General features: G+C 46.2%; 1 protein-coding gene across 1 annotated transcript in view; it reads right to left on the reverse strand.

Moving 5' to 3' along the window:
• The window catches only part of LOC139228020 (sushi, von Willebrand factor type A, EGF and pentraxin domain-containing protein 1-like), a 79,012-nt gene that overhangs the window by 32,175 nt on the left and 22,429 nt on the right, over nt 1-24,408 (reverse strand). Inside the window, exons 7-10 of the mRNA XM_070859171.1 lie at nt 16,980-17,326; nt 15,869-15,926; nt 14,673-14,858; nt 934-1,119 (exon numbers count right to left, since the gene is read on the reverse strand). Of these exons, the coding sequence (XP_070715272.1) occupies nt 934-1,119; nt 14,673-14,858; nt 15,869-15,926; nt 16,980-17,326 (777 nt within the window). The remainder of the gene's footprint in view (nt 1-933; nt 1,120-14,672; nt 14,859-15,868; nt 15,927-16,979; nt 17,327-24,408) is intronic.

The following is a 24,408-nucleotide window of genomic DNA, read 5'->3' on the forward strand; positions in this document are numbered from 1 at the left end:
TGCTCAAAATTGTAATTACTTTTTAATAACCAGCAGATTATTAGTGAGAACCAAAGCATCAGGATCTTACCCACGTTAAATTAAGAAAGGTTCTCCATTCTACAAGTTTATCCATGATTAAGTGGAAACTGGAAGATTTAAGCATTTTAGTTTCAAACCAATTTACAGATGGCAAAAACTAAGGCCCCGATATTGGTGGCCTTACTGTTAAATGCCGCCGATTTTTGCCTCCGGTTTCCCTTCTGTGCCAGTTTCCACTTGGGCTGGAGTGGGTGGGAGGGGAGTACCGCCGGGAACCGCCCACTGACGGCTGTTGATGACCAAGTAGCGTAAGTGTCCTCCCGCACGCCGAGCTGCCAGATTGGTGCAGGTGGGAGTCGGCGCCAGCAGGAGGAAGGACCACTGCGTAGAAGCAGGTCTAACCCCAATGGTAAGTACAAAGAACGGAAAAAAAAGGTTAGTGAACATATTTGAAATTTTTTTATTACAGCGACTTACCTGGATGGGATCCCCTGAAGGTGTTCCGGTGGGTTTTTTTGTATTGATTTTTATTTGTAGGTCTTCCACCCTCCTCGGCGGCACTTGGGCGGCAAGAGCCTTTGTTGCCGAGATTGAGAACTCCCGCCCGCTGCTGCGCAGATTGACGGCGTAAGCAATTGTTTGGCCACCGGGCATTACTGCCACCTCTTTTAGAGGAATCTTCCTAGCAAAGTACCGCCCGGTCTCTCGGCGGCCATCGCCGATGCTTTGGGCGACACTTGGGTTTCACCAATTTCGGGCCCATCGTAACAAAAGTTAATTTTTTGCAGCAAACTGCACCTTCAGTTTGTGTGACATTGCAAAAGCTTGCATATGATTAAATGAGTGTCTGTTAGTGGAGCTGTCTGAGAACTGTATTCTAATACTCAAACACAAAGTATTAACGAACTGTACCTTTACATGCCGGTGGGTCCTTGTCCCACTGTCCAGTTGCTGTACAAACAAGTTCATCTGCACCAATCAGTGAATAGTCACCAATACATGAATATCGTGCTACCATTCCATATTCCCAGTTCTCTGCATAGGGGGGTGTTGGAGTTTTCCCATTACGAATAGGTGGAAGATCAGCACATATGACAGCTGGGGAAAAATAAAATTCAGTTATTGTCCTCAACATATTCAAATCAGAAGCTTCAGGGATTAAAAGCTCAGTGACACAACACACTGGTGAACCAATAGACTGCAGCACAGAGTAAGGAACAGGTATTCTTCTCACTGCTTTCTATTCTTCCCTCACCTCAATACCCACAGCAAGACCTGGTCTGCTGGTTTTATTTCTTCAGGAGGAGAAATTGACAGAGAGAGAAAAAGAATAACAGGTTGAAAGGAGAAAACAACGCAATAGGAATGATTTCCTCTATACATTGGGGCTGATTATCAAGGTGAGAAAGACAGGGTAACGCAATGAAGATTTACCCTCCAGCTCCCATTGCTGATCCACCCATCCCCATTTTGATCGGGGCCTAGACATAGACATAGACATCACTAAAATATTAAAATTGGAGTCTTATGAATCTATAGGTGCCTTTTCAATTGACTTTGGTGCGACGAACACTCAGGCCTAGAAAGTGGCCTCTTTAGCACCTCCCGTTGTCACCTCTGGGGGGCGATAACAGGTCGCTAACGACTTAACAACCGGGCACGGTGCGATGAACAACTCCCGTGAACTTCGGCGGGAGGTTTATGGCAGCGGTAAGACCTGCCACCCCAGTCGCCTTCGCCCAGAGATCGTGACATCATTGCCCTGGTAGCCCCCTCAGGACCTGAACTTCGGTTCCGCTCCCTGCAGCATCTACGGGCGAAAACACTGACAGCTGCAGGAAGCAGCACATTGTCCTGAACAGAGTCCAGTCAGGAGGAGAGCTGCTCACAGGTGGCCTTATGTTGCGAATAGAGTCGAGTGGCCCAGCTCAAGATACCTAACTCTCAGCGAGGAGCAGTATAGGAGCAGATTGCATGTCTCATGAGAGGCAATATCAGAATGCTGTGACAGAAGCTGCAGCCTCCGACCGCATCTGCTACTGCATGATTTGTAGCAGTTAATGTGACCACAGCACTGAATTTCTATGCATAAGGTGATATGAGGAAAGGTGGTCAAAAGCTTGGCCAAAGAGGTGAGCTTTAAGGAGCTTCATAAAGGAGGGGATAGATGTGGAGAGGCAGAGAAGTTTGTAGAGGGAATTCCAGAGCTTCAGGCCTTGACAGCTGAAGGCATGGCCACCAATGATGGGGTAATGGCGATCAGGGATGCACAAGAGGCCAGAATTAGAGGAATGCAGAGTTCTCAGAGGGTTGTCGGGGGCTGGAGGAGGTTACAGCAATAGGGAGAAGTGAGGGATTTGAACACATGGATGAGAATTTTAAATTTGAGGCATTGTTGGACTGGGAGCCAATGTAGGTCAGCGATCTCTGGGGTGATGGGGGAACAGGACTTGGTGCAAATTAGGATATGTTCAGCAGAGCTTTGGATGTGCAGAAGTTAACAGAGGGTGATAAATGGAAGGCTGGCCAGGAGAGCACTGGAATACTTGAGTTTGCAGGTAACAAAAAGCATGTTTGAGGGTTTTAACACAAATGGGTTGAGGCAAGGGCAGAGATGGGCAATATTATGGTGGTGGAAGTAGGCACAAGAACACAAGAAATAGGAGCAGGAGTAGGCCATTTGACCCCTTGAGCCTGCTCCACCATTTAATATCATGGCTGATGTGATCATGGATTCAGCTCCATTTCCCTGTCCGCTCCCCATAATCGTTTATTCCCTTATCGCACAAAAATCTGTCTATCTCCGCCTTAAATATATTCAATGACCCAGCCTCCTCTGGGGCAGAGAATTCCATAGATTTACAACACTCTGGGAGAAGAAATTCCTCCTCATCTCAGTTTTAAATGGGCGGCCCCTTATTCTGAGACTATGCCCCCTAGTTTCCCCTATGAGTGGAAATATCCTCTCTGCATCCACCTTGTCGAGCCCCCTCATTATCTTATATGTTTTGATAAGATCGCCTCTCATTCTTCTGAACTCCAATGAGTATAAGCCCAACCTACTCAACCTATCTTCATAAGTCAACTCCATCATCAATGGAATCAACCTAATGAACCACTCTGAACTGCCTTTAATGCAAGTATATCCTTCCTTAAATACGGAGACCAAAACTGCACGCAGTATTCCAGTTGTGGCCTCACCAATACCCTGTACAGTAGTAGCAGAACTTCCCTGCTTTTATACTCCATCCCCCTTGCAATAAAGGCCAACATTCCATTTGCCTTGATTACTTGCTGTACCTGCATACTAGCGTTTTGTGTTTCAGGCACAAGGACCCCCAGGTCCCTCTGTACTGAAGCACTTTGCAATTTCTCTCCAATTAAGTTATAATTTGCTTTTTTATTTTTTCTGCCAAAGTGGATAACCTCACATTTTCCTACATTATACTCCATCTGCCAAATTGTTGCCCACTCACTTAGCCTGTCTATATCCCTTTGCAGATTTTTTGTGTCCTCCTCATAATTTGCTTTCCCACCCATCTTTGTATCATCAGTAAACTTGGCTACATTACACTCGGTCCCTTCATCCAAGTAACTAATATAGATTGATGAGGCCCCAGCACCGATCCCTATGGCACCCCACTTGTTACTTTTTGCCAACCGGAAAATGACCCGTTTATCCCAACTCTCCGTTTTCTGTTAGTTAGCCAATCCTCAATCCATGCTAATATATTACCCCCAACCCGTGAACTTTTATCTTGTGCAGTAACCTTTTATGTGGCATCTTATCGAATGCCTTCTGGAAATCCAAATACACCACATCCACTGGTTCCCCCTTATCCACCCTGCTCACTACATCCTCAAAGAACTCCAGCAAATTTGTGAAACATGATTTCCCTTTCATAAAACCATGCTGACTCTGCTTGATTGAATTATGCTTTTCCAAATGTCCTGCTACTGCTTCCTTAATAATGGACTCCAGCATCTTCCTAACGACAGATGTTAGGCTAACTGGTCTATAGTTTCCTGCTTTCTGTCTGCCTCCTTTTTTAAATAGGGGCGTTACATTTACGGTTTTCCAATCCGTTGGAACCTCCCCAGAAACCAGGGAATTTTGGTAGATTACAACCAATGCATCCACTATCTCTGCAGTCACTTTTAAGACCCTAGGATGCAAGCCATCAGGTCCAGGGGACTTGTCCGCTTTTAGTCCCATTATTTTGCCGAGTGTTACTTTTTTAATGATAGTGATTGTATTAAGTTCCTCCCTCCCTATGGTCTCAAATTTCCCCAGGAGTTGCCCCGTTTTTTTTGGAGTAAGTAGCTTTTTTTGGAGTAACTTAAAAATCGCAAATTTCCCCATTTAACTTGCTCCAGTGTAAGTCAGTTAGTTAGGTTTATTTCTAGTTTCATTTTTTCTCTCCAAAAGGGGGCGTGACAAGCCACTTATGCCTCTTTTGGCCATAGAAGCAAATTTGGCCAGCTGAAAGTTACTCCAAACTAACTTAGGTCAGTGTATGTGGCTACTTTTGTAGGCACAGAAAAACCTTACCTACATTTAAGAAATCAGCGCAGGGGCAATGTGAGTTTGAGGATTCTAAAGCACTAAAGACCTTCACAACATCAGCACAACATCACAATATCTTCAGCACAACAGCTGCATAACATTATCAAAAATAAATGAGAGATAAATCAGCTACTGAAAATAGAGCAGTCCTACTTTGCCGACTGCAGAACGCACCAGCTAGCCTTCCCGCCAGGGCTCGGGGCGGCAGGCACGCATGATTGTAGGGGTGAGGGATTTTAACTTTTTACAGTTGTCCCTAAATGTTGTCTGGTCCTAATGGATCATGATTCAGTTTTAATGCAAAATATCTTTTATTGGATATTTTGCAGTGCACTTCAATGACAACAACAACAACAGCAACAGCAAAGAAAGGCTGCACGCATCCCTCACCCACATCTCGGGGAAAGTGCACTTCCTCATAGGGTCGGTGATGTTGGTTGGGGGGGGTTGGGGGCCCGGCTTGGGTCGCACCGGTGGCTGGTGCATGGATTGAAGCGGGAGTGGCATTTGAGTATCTGGCCTTTGTGCCTTTATTGCAGAAGCTAGCTTCCTCATGGCATTTGCCATCGTTTGCACACCCTCTGAAATGCTCGCCCTCAGTTCCCGTCTCAGTGCTGAAATTTCACTTGATATTGTCGCTACCTCATCACGCACCCCACTGACGGCCGCCACGAGTGATCTTGAAAGGGCATTGGTCTCTTCACCCAATGACAAAACCTGATTAACCTCCCCTGAGAGCTGCATCTCAGGAGAGACTGGTCGGCTTCTCCTTCCCCTCGCCGTGGGTCTGCCTAGTGGCACCCCTCCAGTGTGACGCGCAGGCTGGGACGGTGGGGCACTGGGTGTCCCAACATGCATTTCACCACCGCCACTGGGACCCGCAACCTCGGAGGGCGTGAAACCATGGAATATCACCGAGGAGCTCATGGAGGTTTCTGGCAGTGTGATGCCTTGTACTATCGACTGATCCATATCGCAGTCAGCATTCTCCCGTGAACACATTTCCATGGACCCCCTCCTCCCCCCACCCGCCTTGGTCTGGAGCACACGCATCTGGATCTTCTGGTGGACCTTCAGGATCTTGAGGAGTGTCTTCTTCTTCTGCAAAATACAACAGAACAGTCAAATGGTTAGCAGCACAGGAGGGGGCAGGGTGGGTGGCATGAGTAGTCTGATGCATAGCAGACCAGTCAGCAGGTTGATTTAAAGGGCGATTATGCATTTTAATGACTCACCCTCACCCTCGCGTGTGGGTCCAGCTCGTGCAGAGCTGATTCTTTTTTTGCTGGTGTGACTCAGCAAGGCAGCAACCCTCTGTTCCAGGGGTGACAGCTGGTGCAGATTTGGTGGACCTCCTCCTGTTCTAAGTCTTTCCTTTTTGTTGTGGGCCAATTTCTTCTGCAAAGATGAAAATATTAATTTTCACAAATGGTGCGCTTCTAATGGGTGGGACACATACAGATGGTCACATTTTCAATTGCAATTCAATTTAAAGATGAAGATATTACTTAACTCACTGCTTGACCAACATCCTGCCATTTCTTTTTGCATAGCTTCCAGATCTTGCGGTATTCACCCCTGCGGAGTATTCTTCTGCAACTAGGTTCCATCTTCTTCTCATTTCCTTAGGTGAAACTTTTGTGGACCACACTTACTGATATCCAGCTCCATCCATTACTCCTCAATTACAGTGACATTTTCTCCACTTCTTCATGGAGGAAATTCTTTGTTCTTGTTGCATGCTCTTGCGTCATTCGTGTATTGGACTTACAATCAGGTAATGTTCAAAAATCACACCTCACCTTTCTTCCACCTATCCAGCACTCCTTTTGCACTCCCTCAGCCACACAAAAATCACTATTTAGACCTTACCTTTATATAGGGTCCATTGCCAATGATACTTAGGACTCTCTCCCTTTAATTGGCTGATTGCCAAGCTTCCTGCTCCACTGCGCATGCGCGCATGCTGAAACGCGTATTACGCATGCACGCATGCTCAAACGGACACGCGTCGCCCTGCCGGCACTGTACAAGATGCTGGGCCAAAGCCCCGCCCCCTCCTGCCGGCTGCGCTAAGCAAGCGTGGCCGAAGCTCCCCCCCTCCCCCCGCAGGCGCTGTAGCACCACGCCGATGGAACTGGACGATGAGGGAGCAGCCAAATTAGCAGGTGCATTTTTGCCACTTTTTTTGCCCCAAAAAGTTGGCGTGCCACCCCTAACTACGCCGCCCTAGGCGACTGGGGAAATTTGGGCCCTATAACCCTTGATTATCCCCTATTGGGATGTTTTTAGTGTTTTCTACCGTGAAGACAGATACAAAATATTTGTTCGAAGTCTCTGCCATTTCCCTGTTCCCCATTATTAATTCCTCAGTCTCATCCTCGAGGGGACCAACATTTACTTTAGCCAATCTTTTCCTTTTTATGTACCTGTAGAAACTCTTACTATCTGTTTTTATATTTTGTGCTAGTTTACTTTCATAATCTATCTTCCCTCTCTATTATTTGTTAAGTCATTTTTGGCTGGCTTTTAAAAGTTTTCCAATCCTCTGGCCTCCCACTAGTCTTGGCCACATTGTGTGTCCTTGCTTTCAATTTGATACCATCCCTTATTTATTTAGTTAGCCACGGATGGTTATCCCTTCTCTTAAAGCCTTTTCATTGGGATATATTTTTGTTACGGAGTTATAAAATATCTCCTTAAATAGGCAGTCTTGGTGATAGAGAGGATATGGGATTGGAAGCTCAGCTCAGGGTCAAACAGGATGCAGAGGCTGAAAACCGTCGGGTCAGCCTCAGAACGTGGCCAGGGAGGGGGATGGAATCAATGACAGGGAACGTTGTTTGTGGAGGGGACCGAAGACAGTTGTCCTGAAATTGCGGTCGGAGGCTTCCCACGGGTGGATGCCTCCAAACCACAATATAACTATGAACCTACCTGATGGTCCTGGATCCACAGAGACTCGCGCACATGGACCTCTACACGTGTGCCTGAATAGAGGCACACGTGTCCCAGGGACGCAGACGGTTCACAAGCGCCCTTCAGATCACGTGGGCTGACCTAACCAATCAGAAAGGGGATTCCCATGCTGCTTATGGGGATTCCATTTACGTACGGAATCCCCATAAAATAAGAATCACCTAAAAAAATACATTTTAACAACACTGAAATTTAAAAAAATCATTACATGTTTAAAATTAATTAAAGTACAATTTAATTAAACATCTAAAACCAAAATTTTATTTTTCTGAAAAATAATTTGAAATATTTTTCAAGGGGCCAAAAATAACAATCTTATTTTACAGGTTTTTGAATTTTAAAATGATAAAAAAAAATATGTTTTCATATTTATTTTCACCCTTACGCTGATAAAAGTAGGCCTTGTGCCTTAGGCCATTCGCTGGGCAGTAGTTGGGCAAATAGCCCAACTCTCTGCCACTGAATGCCCATTTCCTAGGGATGCACTGGATCTGTCAAGAAGATTCTTGACAGATCGCAAGTTCCGGGTTTTCATGCATGCACATTGCATGAGGAACCCGGAAGTTGCGGGGCACTTACAGCCACATATGCTGTCATAGGCCCTGGAAAATCTGGGCCAATGGCTTCGGTCTTCCCAACATTTAATTAAAAGAAGTATCTGCTCATCCGACACTGGGCAAGCAGCAAGAGAAAGACCAAGAGATACAAATGAATTAGGCAGAGAAACATCACTATGAATTATCACTGGTACACTTTTATCGACACAGACACTGTGGATGCCTGTGCTTGCAAACATCGCACCACCACACTTACGCCATGAATATGCAGTCTCCAGAGAATACAACCGCTACACCAGCAAGGACAGGCCAATCCAGGCCGACTTGAACAACCTACCACCAACCCATCTCAAATCTAGAAGGCCATTTTGGACTGTCGCCAAAGCCCTTCAGCGATCTCCCCACAGCTGTGATGACCGATAGCAAAATGCTTGGAAGAACTGCGACATACGGAATGGATTCCTTATAGAGGACCCCACAATACAATCTGCAAACAGTAGACAACCATCAACCGCCTCAGAACTGGTCATGGTTATGCTGCCACCTTCTACATAGGTGGCAGATTAAAGCAGCCCCTTCATGCGACTGTGGAGCTCCTAATCAGACCCTGGAGCACATCACTGAGCACTGCCCTCAGAGGAAATTCACAGGCAGCCTACAAGATATCCACGCTGTTACACCGGAAGCTTTGGCCTGGAGATCTGACATAGATATTGACATTTGATCTGCTCTGCTACTATGCTACTACCATACGAAAGAAGAAGACTATGACAGAGACGTACAAAACTGCATGGGGCAAGATATCTGGAGAGACAGACAGAGATATAGACACTCTGGAGAATTAAGGAAAGAAACACATCAGTTCAAAACAAATTCTAGAAGTGAAGTACAGAAAAAAAATTAGCAAAGTGCAGTGGTCAGCTAAGAAAAATGCAAAGCAACATCAAATTATTTATATACTTCTAAGAGACTTGAGAAAGGTCAACACATCCTTTGGTTCTATTAAGTCTAAGAGATGGTTACTCACAATGTCTGCAGGTAGGTGGTTGGGGCACAAATGTGTTACTTTCACTACATTCAATGACACTGTTGCCATCCATTGTATAACCTTTGTTACAACTGAAGGTGATTGTTTCCCGATAGCTATAAGCTGGTCCAAATCCTGCTACTATTCGGCCATTTACAATCAAGTTAGGACGTTCGCATCTAACAACTGACAAAAGACAATGCATTAATCGCCACTGGACAACTGACTGTAATTATGGTTCTATCCGAAGCGCTATTCTGAATCTTGCTCATATCCAGAATGGAAATTAGCAGTAGAAAAAACTTTGTGCATATTAACTCCTTGATCTATCTACTCCTCGCCTCTTCCTCAGGTTGTTTAATTGTAATGTTTGCCAAACATACCCTTGCATTATTTTGTTTCTTTATTTAAACAAAAAGAGAACTGACACGTGTTAAAGCCAGGGAAAATCAAGTCATGTTCTAGATTCTTATAGTTCTGCCTCAGATTTGGAATGAACTAAAATAGATCAGCTGATTTTAACTGACCAAGACCAAAGCTGTCCAAGCATTATGTCTTAATTGGCCACACAGATGCATATCAATGTCATATATACAGCTTCCCACTCCGGAGACTTGAGCATTGAATCTGGGCTAGCAGTCCAGGGAGTGCCTCACCGTTGGAGGTGCCTCAGTTTAACGTCGCATCCGAGAGAGGGCACATTCAATAGTGCAGTTTCCCTCGGTACTGCACAAAGATGCCAGCCTGAATTGTATGCTCAAACCTGTGGATTGGGACTTGAACTCATGACCTGCTGACTCAGAGGCGAGTGCCAAATTAGGGACAGTTTTCGCACATAGCCAATGTGATTGAGATTGGCCAAACAAATTTTATGTAGAACCCTTTCAGATAACAGATAAAGGAGACGTTCCTCCCATCAATCTGGGAAATCCACAGGGCACAGCCTTTGAGCTCACTTGGCTATTGGTGAAACTCAGCCAACCACAGATGCATTTAAGGGGAAGCTAGATAGGTGCATGAGGGAGAAAGGAATAGAGGGTATGCCTATAACGTTAGATGAATTAGGGTGGGAGGAGGCAGGTGGGGATCATAAACACCGGCATAGCACAGCAGGACTAAATGGCCCGTTTCTGTGCTGTAAATTCTAAGGCGGACAACTGGTTTAGCCATTCATCGCCAGATCTGGCATATCGCATAAAGCACTATTGTGTCCTGCTCTCTTCTGCCAAAATTGTTCGCTATTCCAGGATCATCCTTGAATGCAAAAATAACCCCCGGGTTCTTTTCACTACAAACTTCCATCTTAAACCGCCCCTCACCCGCCTCACCTCCAACAGGTGCGGGGAGCTCATGTGCTTCTTTGTCACTAAGATTAAGACCATACGTTCAGTGCCTCTGCTCCTCCCTACCCTTCCCCTAGCCCACCAAGCCAAACTTCCTCTAATGTTCCTCCCTTGCCCTAGCCCTGAACTGCCATCTTTCTCCAGATTCTCTCCCATCTCCTCTCAAGCCCTCTCTGAGCTCACCTTGTCCACGAGATCCACCTCCTGCTCCTTTGGCCCTATTCCCACCGAACTGCTGATCACCCAACTTCCCTTCTGGCCCCCATGTTAGCTGATATTGTTAATGGTTACCTCTCCTCAGGTACTGTCCCCATCCCCTTCAAATGTGCCATCATCAACCCCTCCTCAAAAATCCTTCTGTACTTGCAAACTACCACCCCATCTCCAACCTCTCTTTCCTCTCCAAAGTCCTTGAATGTGTTCTCATCTCCCAAATCCTTATCCATCTTTCCCATAACTCCATGTTTGAACCCCTCCAATCAGATTTCCGCCCCTGCCACAGCACTGAAATTACCCAGATCATCATCATAGGCAGTCCCTCAGAATCGGGGAAGACTTGCTTCCACTCTAAAAATGAGTTCTTAGGTGACTGAACAGTCCAATATGAGAACCATGGTCTCTGTCACAGGTGGGACAGAGCGTCGTTGAAGGAAAGAGAGGGTGGGGAGTCTGGTTTGCCGCACGCTCCTTCCGCTGCCTGCGCTTGGTCTCTGCATGGTGTCGGCGACAGGACTCGAGGTGCTCATCTCCCTCCCAGATGCACTTCCTGCACTTAGGGCGGTCTTTGGCCAGAGACTCCCAGGTGTCGGTGGGGATGTTGCATTTTATCAAGGAGGCTTTGAGGGTGTCCTTGAAACGTTTCCTCTGCCCACCTTGGACTCGTTTGCCGTGAAGGAGTTCCGTGTAGAGCACTTGCTTTGGGAGTCTTGTGTCAGGCATGCGAACAATGTGGCCCGCCCAGCGGAGCTGGTCAAGTGTGGTCAGTACTTCAATGCTGGGGATGTTGGCCTGGTCGAGGAGGCTAACGTTGGTGCGTCTGTCCTCCCAGAGGATTTGCAGGATCTTGCGGAGATATCGTTGGTGGTATTTCTCCAGTGATTTGAGGTGTCTACTGTACATGGTACACATTTCTGAGCCATATAGGAGGGCAGGTATCACTACAGCCCTGTAGACCATGAGCTTGGTGGCAGATCTGAGGGCCTGGTCTTTTCCTCAGGTGGCCGAAGGCTGCACTGGCGTACTGGAGGCGGTGTTGGATCTCGTCGTCAATGTCTGCCCTTGTTGATAAGAGGTTCCAGAGGTATGGCAAGTGATCCACGTTGTCCAGTACCGCGCTGTGGATCTTGATAATTGGGGGGCAGTGCTGTGTGGCGAGGACAAGCTAGTGGAGGACCTTTGTCTTACGGATGACATCCTATGAGCCTGTGACTGTAGTAAACTAGCCCTCCTCATCCTTCTTGACCTGCCTGCAGCCTGACCACACCATCCTCCTCCATAAACATAAACAAAAACATCTTAAATTGTTCTGTCCTATGATAAAATCTTCAGCAGAGCATGTAACTTTGATTATGTTTCAATTCATACTCAAGGAAGCAATGGTCAATGCCTGAATTCAGGATTGGAGTTTCTCTCCTCCATCATGCAGTTGGAGTTACCCTCACCTTGTTCCATTCCAATCTATCCGGTCGTAGTCAGAGAATCACCTGCAATGGCTTCCCTTCCCGCTTCCGCACCGTTATCTCCGGAGTCCACCAAGGAACTATCCTTGATCCCTTCCTATTTCTCATCTACATGCCGCCCCTCGGCGACATCGTTCGAAAACACATCAGGTTCCACATATAGACTGACGACACCCAGCTCTACCTCACCACCACCTCTCTCAACACCTCCACTACCTCGGATTTGTCACGCTACTTGTCCGACATCCAGCACTGGGTGAGCAGAAATTTACTCCAACTAAGTACTGGTCAGACCAAAGCCACTATCTTCAGTCCCCACCACAAACACTGTTCTCCAGCCTCCGACTCCATCCTTCTTCCTGGCCACACTCTGAGGTTGAACCAGACCAGTTGCAACCTTGGCATCTTATTTGACCTTCCAACCCTATATTCCTTTCATCACCAAGGCCGCCTACTTCCACCTCCATCACATCGCCTGTCTCCATTCTAGACTGAGTTCATCTGCTGCTGAACCCTCATCCTTGCCTTTGTTACCTCTAGACTTGACTATTCAAATGCTCTCCTGGCCAGTCTCCCATCCTCCATAAACTTCAGCTCATCTAAAACTCTGCAGCCCATATAACTTGCACTAAGTCCAGTTCACCCATTACACCTGTGCTTGCTGATCTACATTGGCTCCCGGTCTGGCAAGGCCTTGATTTTAAAATTCTCATCCTTGTTTTCAAATCCCTCAATGGCCTTGCCATTCCCTATCTCTGCAACCTCCACCAGCCCTACAACCAACGGAAGTTCCCTGTAGCCCAGGACCAGCTTTTGTGCGAAACTGTGAATGGGCCGCACATCCCCTTAAAGGGGCCGGGCACCCCCAAAAATAAGAGGGAACATTGCCTACAACCCTCCGAGATCTCTACCCTTCTCCAATTCTGGCAACTGGTGCATCCCCAATTTCAATCGTGCAAACATTGGCGGCCGTGCATTCAGATGCCTAGGCCCTAAGCTCTGGAATTCCCTCGTTAAACCTCTCCCCCTCTCTCTCCTCCTTTAAAATGCTTCTTAAAACCTATCTCTTTGACCAAGCTTTTGATCATCTGTCCTATCTACTTATGTGGCTCGGTGTCAAATTTTGTTCGTTAACGCTCCTGTGAAGGTCCTTGGGACATTTTACTCCGTTAAAGGCGCTATGCAAGTTGTTGTTGTTGAGTATTTTTTTCCATATTGGCCCTTGGTTTTTCTCTGGTCGGTTTGCCTCTACTAGGAGATTACATGACTGCGGGGGAGCGGGGTATCTGGTCCTAGTAGGAGGTATCTTCAGCCATCATGAGTGTGGGGTAGGCTTGATGGACCAGTCGGGTGTTTCCTTCCCATCATTGTCATATGTTCGTATGCACACATCGAAAAGATATCGACACTAAAGCTGAAAGCGAAATTGTAAACAGCCAATAACAGCAGCCCTGCTTTTAAATAGGCAATTATTTGAACCACATAAAAATGTATATTGATCTTTGTGAACTTGGTTGAACAAGATGAATTGTCTCATTTCTTTCTTACATAAGAAATCTAACAGCACCAAAACAGAAATCAGAAGTGCACAGAGCAGTTAATAGCAGGCCCTCATTTAAACTGACCCCAGCAGCAACCCTATGAAATCATGAGCTGATCAGCATTATTTTGCTTCATCTATGAAATCTCCCGATTGACCTCACAAAATAAACTCGTGCCTCAATCACCTGCAAACCGCCCTTACTACTCTGACGGAAAATTCCATTCCGCTTTGCTGAAAATACTTTAGACCCTGCTCCCCGCCTCCTTGTGACACTGCTGACCAAGTTTTGAAGCATGGACCCTACTTTTGAGCAAACTATTCAACATTAACCACCCTTCATTGAGCAAGTTTATTTTAGGATGGTAACCTTGTATTCCCCCCCCCCCCCATAACCCTCATTGAACAATTTTATACAACAACCCCTTCCCAGCTCAGCAATTTTCACACCACACTGTTCCCCCAACTGAGAAAAAATAACATGTGACCCCCCCCATACCCTTCTGAGCAAGTCCTGCAGCTTGCAAGCCAATCCCCCCACCAATCTATTAACTATTAACTCCTCCTTCCTCCTCCACCTCCATCCACTTCACCTTCCCCCGATCTTCTCACCCCTCCTCTCACTCCTCCCTCCATCATCCCTTTCCTTCTCTCTCCCCCTCCTTCTTCGCTCTTCCACTCCCTTCTGCTCCCCTCATCCACCACTCCATTCCTTTCCTCCCTTTCTTTCCTTCATTCTCTACCTCCTCCGCCTCCCATTCCCCCCGACCCCTCATTCCTTCAAATATCCCTGCTTAACCCACTTGACCTAAAACTACAGTTGGTATTACCAGTGTGCGATGGCACCAGGAAATCGACAAGTAAGAGTATAAATGTCAGGTATTAATCAATTATGTTTTTGCTCATCAACTTCCTCAGAAAATGCAATTGAAGCCATTTCTAATCTTATAGAAAAATACCTTTGCATGTCGGCGGGTCCTTGTCCCATTCTCCATTTTCAGTGCAAACAAGCTTTTCAGCACCAATCAATGAATTGTCACCAAGACATGCATATTTTGCTACCATTCCATATTGCCAGTGATCTCCATTGGATAGTGATGGAGCTATGCCTTTACTAATAGGTGGAGGATCAGCACATGTGACAGCTAATGGAAAAATGAAGGTAATGCTAAATTAAAAGCTTCAGGAATTAAAATCTCAACAAGCTCTGTGGCACGGCACAGCAGACTGGTAAACAAAAGTAAAGCAGCACTCCCTGCCTCCCCATCTTCCCATGTCCAACAGGAAAGATCTCTGGGATTAAATTGCATTATTTATAGCCCCATTAACACCTCCAGCAGGAACTAATGGGGAGCAACGAGTTTATCGCCCAGGGGAAGGGGTCGATTGCGCCTCCAGGGAAATTGCCCTGGAGGTTTGTAGGGCATTGTGCCGTTAGCGCCGCGCAATTTGCACCCCGGGCTGGTGCACGCGCGGCAATGATGTCACCGCTGCACGCGCCTACCCCTCACTGCCCCACGCAGACCCATTTGCGCCCCATGGGGGAAATTGCCCCATGGGAAGCGAGGATGGCGCCGGCCGATGTCACCGCCAGCTTCGCGGGACGCCCCTTAAAGGGGAGACCGTTTGCGCAGTGGGCTGCCATATTTTTCTGTCCTCAACCGAGCCACTGTCGGTGCCGGGCAGTTGGCCCAATCGAGGGCGTCCTGGGACTGCAGAGCATGCGGCAGCCCTCCCCTTTAACTGACGTTGCCGGCGGAGCGCTGGGCTCCGTCGAGGGGCGGAACTTCCAGGCTGGGTGATAAATGTCCCAGCCGCAGAAGGTTACCACCTCCAAATGGGATGCGGGGTGATTTCGTACACCCGAGCTGCACATTTTTTATGTTAGGCATAAAATTCAGGATCAATCACAGCTGGTCACTTCCCTAGCTCTTGCGAGTTTTTTTATTATTCATTAATGGGATGTCATTGGCAAGGCCAACATTTATTGCCCATTCCTAATTGTCCTCAGGAAGGTGGTGGGGAGCCACCTGCTTGAACTGCTGCAGCCCGTGTGGTGAAGGTACTCCCACAGTGCTGTTGGGAAGGGAGGTCCAGAATTTTGACCTGGCGACGATGAAGGAATGGCGATATATTCCAAGTCAGGATGGTTTACGATTTGGAGGAGAACTTGGAGGTGGTGGTGTTCCCATGCAGCTGCTGCCCTTGTCCTTCTAAGTGGTAGAGGTTGCGGGTTAGGGAGGTTCTACTGAAGAAGCCTTGGCAAGTTGCTGCAGTGCATCTTGCAGATGGCACACATCAGACATGGTGTGCCAGTGGTGGAGGGAATTAATGTTTAAGGTCATGGGTGGGGTGCCAATTAAACAAACTGCTTTGTCGTGGATGATGTTGAGCTTCTGGAGTGTTGTTGGGAGTGCACTCATCCAGGCAAGTGGAGAATATTCCATCACACTCTGATTGTGCCTTGTAGATTGTGGAAAGGCTTTGGGGAGTCAGGTTATGAGTCTCTCGCTGCAGAATACCCAGCCTCTGACCTGCTCTTGCAGCCATAGTATGTGTGTGGCTGGTCCAGTTAAGTTTCTGGTCAATCGTGATGATGATGGTAGAGAATGTGGTCGATGGTCATTACTTGGTACTTGCGTGGTGTGAATGTTACTTGCCACTTATCAGCCCAAGCCTGAAAGTTATCCGGGCCTTGCTGCATGCTAGTACGGTTTGCTTCATTATCTGAGGAGCTGTGAATGGAACTGAACACTGTGCGGTCATCAGCAAACATCCCCACTTCTGACCATATGATGGAGGGAAGGTCATCGATGAAGCAGATGAAGATGGTTGGGCCTAGGACACTACCCTGAGGAACTCCTGCAGTGATGTCCTGGGGCGAAGATGATTGACTTCCAAAAACCATAACCATCTCCCGTTGTGCTAGATATGACTCCAGCCAGTGAAGAGTTTTCCCCCTGATTCCCACTGACTTGAATTTTACTGAGGCTCCTTGATGTCACACTCGGTCAAATGCTGCTTTGATGTCAAGGGCAGTCACTCTCTTTTGTCCATGTTTGGACCAAGGATGTAATGAGGTCTGGAGCCAAGTGGTCCTGGCGGAACCCAAACTGAGCATCGGTGAGCAGGTTATTGATGAGTAAATGCCGCTTGATAGCACTGTCGACAACACCTTCCAGCACTTTGCTGATGATTGATACTAGAGTAATGGGGCAGTAATTGGCTGGATTGGTTTCATCCTGCTTTTTGTGGACAGGACATACCTGAGCAATTTTCCACATTATCAAGTGGATGGCAGTATTGTAGCTGTACTGGAACAGCTTGGCTAGAGGCGCGGCTAATTCTGGAGCACAAGTCTTCAGCATTACAGCCAGGATGTTGTCAGGGCCGATAGCTTTTGCACTCAGCCGCTTCTTGATATCACGTGGAGTGAATCGAATTGGCTGAAGACTGGCTTCTGTGATCGTGGGGAGCTCATGAGGAGGCCGAGATGGATCATCCACTCTGCACTTCTGGCTGAATGAGGTTGCAGACGTTTCAACCTTGTCTTTTGCAGTCACATGCTGGGCTCTGCCATCATTGAGAATAGGGCTGTTTATGGAGCCTCCTCCTTCCATTAGGTGTTTAATTGTCCATCACCATTCATGACAGGATGTGGCAGAACTGCAGAGTTTGATCTGAACTGTTGGATGTGGGATCTCTTAGCTCTGTCGATAGTATGCTGTGTCTACTGTGCATGTAATCCTGTGTTGCAGCTTCACCAGGTGGACGTCTCATTTTTAGGTATGCCTGGTGCGGCTCCTGGCATGCTCTTCCACACTCCTCATTGAACCAGTGTTGGTTCCCTTGCTAAATGGCAACGGTAGGGTGAGGAATATGCCGGGCCATGAGGCTACATATTGAGTTGAAATACAATTCTGCTGCTGATGGTCCACAGTGTCTCATGGATGCCCAATTTTAAGCTGCTCCCTGTTCTGAATCTATCCCATTTATACATTGGTAGTGCAACACAACACAATGGTGGGTGTCCTCAATGTGAAGACGGGATTTCGTCTCCACAAGGACTGTGCAGTTGTCATTGCTACTCATACTGTCAGATAGGTTGATTATTTTTTCCCTAGTCTTTGTTACCTCACCGGCTGCTGCAGGTCCATTCTGGCAGCTATGTTCCTCAGGGCTCGGCCAGCTCAGTCAGTATTGGTGCTACCGAGCCACTCTTGGTGATGGACATTGAAGTCCCCCACCCAGAATACATTCTGTGCCCTTGTTACCCTCAGTGTTTCTTCCAAGTGCTGTTCAACATGGAGGAGTACTGCCATCAGCTGAGGCAGGGCGATAGGTGATAATCAGCAGGAGGTTTCCTTGCCCATGTTTGACCTGAAGCCATGAAACTTCATGGGGTTTGCAGTCAATGTTGAGTATTCCCAGGGCCACTCTCTCCCGATTGTATAACATTGTGTCAGCACCTCTGGTGGGTCTGCCGGTGGGATAGATCATACTCAGGGATGGTGATGGAGGGTTTGGGACTTCAGCTGAAAGGTATGATTGTGTGTATGACTATGTCAGGCTGTTGTTTGACTAGTCCATGGGACAGCTCTCGCAATGTTGACACACGTCCCCAGACGCGAGTGAGGAGGACTTTGCAAGGTCGAATGGGCTAGGTGTCAGAATCCGGTGCCTAGGTCAATGCCAGGTGGTTCGTCTGGTTTTATGTTTATTATAGTTTCTCGGAGCAGTTTGATACAACTGAGTGGTTTGCAAGGCAGTAAAGAGTCAACCACATTGCTGTGGGTTTAGGTTTATATATAGGCCAGACCCACGATTTCCTTCCCCAAAGGGTACCAGGTGGGTTTTTATGACAATTTGGTAGTTTCATGCTCACCATTAATGATACTGGCTTTTTAATCCAGATTTATTTAAGTGATTAAATTTAAGTTCCCCAGCTGCCGTGGTAAGATTTGAACTCATGTCTCCAGATTATTAGTCCAGGCCTCTGGATTACTAGTCCAGTAACATAACCAATATGCTATATATGACACATATTGCAGGATTGCAAAATCTCAAATAGTGGATTGAAAAGTAACGGAATTATTACTGCATGCCAAGAAACCAAAGAAGGGAGGAGGTAACACACACACACACAGACACACACACACATACACACACTGTATATTCTATGTAACAAAATTATAAGCCCCTTCTTTATAAATGTGTTCACGGTTTTGTTACACAAAGCACGCAACTGCACAGTCCTCTAAATGCGGCTGCCTTGGCCGCATTTGCTATACATGGTGATTTACTGTATATTCAAAGGCATTTTCATATTCTGGAAGCAGGTAATCACACAACAGCTACAATGTCATAGTTTTCCCTCATACTTGACTAAAAAAGCAATATAGAAAGGAAAGATAGATTACGAAGGTAAACTTGCGCAAAACATAAAAACAGATAGTAAAAGCTTTTACAGATATATAAAACGGAAAAGAGTGACTAAAGTAAATGTTGGTCCCTTAGAAGATGAGAAGGGGGATTTGGTAATGGGAAATGTGGAAATGGCTGAGAACTTAAACAATTATTTTGCTTCGGTCTTCACAGTGGAAGACACAAAAACCATGCCAAAAATTGCTGGTCACAGGAATGTGGGAAGGGAGGACCTTGAGACAATCACTATCACTAGGGCGGTAGTGCTGGACAGGCTAATGGGACTCAAGGTAGACAAGTCCCCTGGTCCTGATGAAATGCATCCCAGGGTATTAAAAGAGATGGCGGAAGTTATAGCAGATGCATTCGTTATAATCTATCAAAATTCTCTGGACTCTGGGGAGGTACCAGCGGATTGGAAAGCAGCTAATGTAATGCCTCTGTTTAAAAAAGGGGGCAGACAAAAGGCAGGTAACCATAGGCCGGTTAGTTTAACATCTGCAGTGGGGAAAATGCTTGAAACTATCATTAAGGAAGAAATAGAGGGACATCTAGATAGGAATAGTGCAATCAAGCAGACGCAGCATGGATTCATGAAGGGGAAATCATGTTTAACTAATTTACTGGAATTCTTTGAGGATATAACGAGCATGGTGGATAGAGGTGTACCGATGGATGTGGTGTATTTAGATTTCCAAAAGGCATTCGATAAGGTACCACATAAAAGGTTACTGCAGAAGATAAAGGTACGCGGAGTCAGAGGAAATGTATTAGCATGGATAGAGAATTGGCTGGCGAACAGAAAGCAGAGAGTCGGGATAAATGGGTCCTTTTCGAGTTGGAAATCGGTGGTTAGTGGTATGCCACAGGGATCAGTGCTGGGACCATAACTGTTTACAATATACATAGATGACCTGGAAGAGGGGACAGAGTGTAGTGTAACAAAATTTGCGGATGACACAAAGATTAGTGGGAAAGTGGATTGTGTAGAGGACACAGCGAGGCTGCAAAGAAATTTAGATACATTAAGCGAATGGGCTAAGGTTTGGCAGATGGAATACAATGTCGGAAAGTGTGAGGTCATCCACTTGGGGAAAAAAACAGTAAAAGGGAATATTATTTGAATGGGGAGAAATTACAACATGCTGCGGTGCAGAGGGATCTGGGGGTCCTTGTGCATGAAACTCTTAATGCCCAAAAAGTTAGTTTGCAGGTGCAGCAGGTAATCAGGAAGGTGAATGGAATGTTGGCCTTCATTGCGAGAGGGATGGAGTACAAAAGCAGGGAGGTCCTGCTGCAACTGTACAGGGTATTGGTGAGGCCGCACCTGGAGTACTGCGTGCAGTTTTGGTCACCTTACTTAAGGAAGGATATACTAGCTTTGGAGGGGGTACAGAGACAATTCACTAGGCTGATTCCGGAGATGAGGGCGGGTTACCTTATGATGATAGATTGAGTAGACTGGGTCTTTACTCGTTGGAGTTCAGAAGTTTAGGGGTGATCTTATAGAAACATTTAAAATAATGAAAGGGATAGACAAGATAGAGGCAGAGAGGTTGTTTCCACTGGTTGGGGAGACTAGAACTAGGGGGCACAGCCTCAAAATACGGGGGAGCCAATTTAAAACCGAGTTGAGAAGGAATTTCTTCTCCCAGAGGGTTGTGAATCTGTGGAATTCTCTGCCCAAGGAAGCAGTTGAGACTAGCCCATTGAATGTATTCAAGTCACAGATAGATAGATTTTTAAACAATAAGGGAATTAAGGGTTAAGGGGAGCGGGCGGGTATGTGGAGCTGAGTCCACGGCCAGATCAGCCATGATCTTGTTGAATGGCGGAGCAGGCTCGAGAGGCTAGATGGCCTACTCCTGTTCCTAATTCTTATGTTCTTATGTTCTTATTTAAACAATGCTATAAACAAAATGGAAAGTAAATGTTATTGAACCAAGTAAAATATTTTACAGATTAAGCTCGCCCATCACAAAAACATGCATTCATTTAGTTACCAGTTCATTTGGTGGACACAGTGAGAAAATAAAGGAAATTGCATCAGATCAAACTCGAGCAGCTGCTGATGCACAATGACTTCTGGTTCAACACAAAAATAACCACATTATCTCGTGCGATTGATATCATCACTGTTGTTATATCTTTAGATGCTATTATAATGACTCCACGAAGCAATGTGTTGTACTTGAACTGTAGTGATTTTAGTCCTTTATTGATAACTCCAGACTGAGGCTCACACATGGTGGCCTACCTTTTATACTAGGCCAGGCATACCTGTACAGGTAACCTGCAAGTCTCCCACTGCGGTGCCCTCTGGTGGCACACCTTATAATAGTACAAGCAGTAACAATGTAAGATAGATGACAGCTGTGAATCCAAGTGTCAAATAGTTTTGACAGGACAAAGAGTTTTTAGAAAAACTGCTCAAATAGTTGCCGGCTTAGTTCCCTAGCTGCTTCGTTAGTTGTGGAATTATTTGTCGCAATGGGAATATAGAAACATAGAAAATAGGTGTAGGAGTAGGCCATTCGCTCCTTCGAGCCTGCACCATCACTCAATATCATGGCTGACCATTCCCTCAGTACCCTTTCCTGCTTTCTCTCCATACCCCTTGAACCCCTTAGCTGTAAGGGCCATATCTAACTCTCTCTTGAATATATCCAATGAACTGGCATCAACAACTCTCTGCGGCAGGGAATTCCACAGATTAACAACTCTCTGAGTGAAGAAGTGTCTCCTCATCTCAGTCCTAAATGGCTTACCCTTTATCCCAAGACTGTGTCCCCTGGTTCTGGATTTCCCCAACATCGGGAACATTCTACCCGCATCTAACCTGTCCCGTCCCGTAAGAATCTTATATGTTTCTATGAGACCTCCCTCATCCTTCTAAACTCCAATGTATAAAGACCCAGTTGATCCAGTCTCTCCTCATATGTCAGTCCTGCCATCCCGGGAATCAGTCTGGTAAACTTTCGCTGCACTCCCTCAATAGCAAGAACATCCTTCCTCAGATTAGGAGACCAAAACTGAACACAATATTCCAGGTGAGACCTCACCAAGGCCCTGTACAACTGCAGTAAGACCTCCCTGCTCCTATACTTAAATCCCCTAGCTATGAAGGCCAACATACCATTTGCCTTCTTCACTGCCTGCTGTACCTGTATGCCAACTTTCAATGATTGATGAACCATGACACCCAGGTCTCGTTGCATCTCCCCTTTTCCTAATCTGCCGCCATTCAGATAATATTCTGTCTTCGTGTTTTTGCCCCCAAAATGGATAACCTCATATTTATCCACATTATACTGCATCTGCCATGCATTTGCCCACTCATGTAACCTGTCCAAGTCACCCTGCAGCCTCTTAGCGTCCCCCTCACAGCTCACACCACCACCCAGTTTAGTGTCATCTGCAAACTTGGAGATGTTACACTCAATTCCTTCATCCAAATCATTGATTATATTGTAAATAGCTGGGGTCCCAGCACTGAGCCCTGCGGCACTCCACTAGTCACAGCCTGCCATTCTGAAAAAGACCCGTTTATCCCGACTCTCTGGTTCCTGTCTGCCAACCAGTTCTCTATCCATGTCAGTATATTACCCCCAATACCATGTTCTTTGATTTTGCACACCAATCTCTTGTGTGGGACCTTGTCAAAAGCCTTTTGAAAGTCCAAATACACCACATCTCCCTTGTACACTCTACTAGTTACATCCTCAAAAAATTCCAGAAGATTTGTCAAGCATGATTTCCCCTTCATAAATCCATGCTGACTTGGACCGATCCTGTCACTGCTTTCCAAATGCGCTGCTATTTCATCCTTAATAATTGATTCCAACATTTTCCCCACCACTAATGTCAGGCTAACTGGTCTATAATTACCCGCTTTCTCTCTCCCTCCTTTTTTAAAAAGTAGTGTTACATTAGCTACCCTCCAGTCCATAGGAGCTGATCCAGAGTCGATAAGACTGTTGGAAAATGCTCACCAATGCATCCACTATTTCTAGGGCCACTTCCTTAAGTACTCTGGGATGCAGACTATCAGGCCCTAGGGATTTATCAGCCTTCAATCCCATCAATTTCCCTCACACAATTTTCCACCTAATAAGGATATCCTTCAGTTCCTCCTTCTCACTAGACCCTCGGTCCCCTAGTATATCCGGAAGGTTATTTGTGTCTTCCTTCATGAAGACAGAACCAAAGTATTTGTTCAATTAGTCTGCCATTTCTTTGTTCCCCATTATAAATTCACCTGAATCTGACTGCAAGAGACCTACTTTTGTCTTCACTAATCTTTTTCTCTTCACATATCTATAGAAGCTTTTGCAGTCAGTTTTTATGTTCCCGGCAAGCGTCTTCTCGTACTCTATTTTCCCCCTCTTAATTAAACCCTTTGTCCTCCTCTGCTGAATTCTAAACTTTTCCCAGTCCTCAGGTTTGTTGCTCTTTCTGGCCAATTGATATGCCTCTTCCTTGGATTACACTATCTTTAATTTCCCTTGTTAGCCATGGTTGAGCCACCTTCCCTGTTTTATTTTTACTCCAGACAGGGAATGAAAAACAAACCGAAGATTCACATTTTAATAAGATTTTAAAAAAGAAACACCAAGCAGACGATCGAACACATTCCTTCTACTGGCCATGTACAATCACACCATCATAATTCTGACAATCACTGACTGAAAAGCTGAATGGAAAACTTCATAAAAATTGATTAAATATTTCAGAAGTTGACAAGATGATAGGATATCGGAGAATGTTTAAACACGGAGGGGAAAAAACTGGACCGGATTTGTGCTGTTTTCTGACTGGAAAATGGTGGCAAAAAGGACCAATTTCATGGGGCTCAGCCACAATGACGTCTGAAAGACGTCTGACCCCACATTGGGTCGGGTGCTTTTTCAGGCATCCCTGGCAGTTACCTAAAACAGGCATTGGGGGCCTTACATATATTAATGACGGGCCTAATGCGTGTTTTAGGGCCCATTCAAAGATTTATCCCCCCTGAACAAAACATGCACCGGGCCTGTTCCACTTGGTCTATTTGATTGCAAAGGGATTGCTGGAGGCCGCCATCAAAAAGGTGTGTTTTTTTTAAAATACCGAGCTTAACATGGAGCCAGGAGCACCAGCTGCGTGTCACCCGGTTCCTTAGCATTAATGCCACGCAATGCTGGCACACGCTCGACAGCCGCCCCCACCGCACCGCACCCCCCCCCCACCGCACCGCCCCCCCCCGCATTGCACCGCCCCCCCCCTCCCACC

This window comes from Pristiophorus japonicus, chromosome 17 (genome assembly GCF_044704955.1).
Source record: "Pristiophorus japonicus isolate sPriJap1 chromosome 17, sPriJap1.hap1, whole genome shotgun sequence".
Classification (NCBI taxonomy): Eukaryota; Metazoa; Chordata; class Chondrichthyes; family Pristiophoridae; genus Pristiophorus; species Pristiophorus japonicus.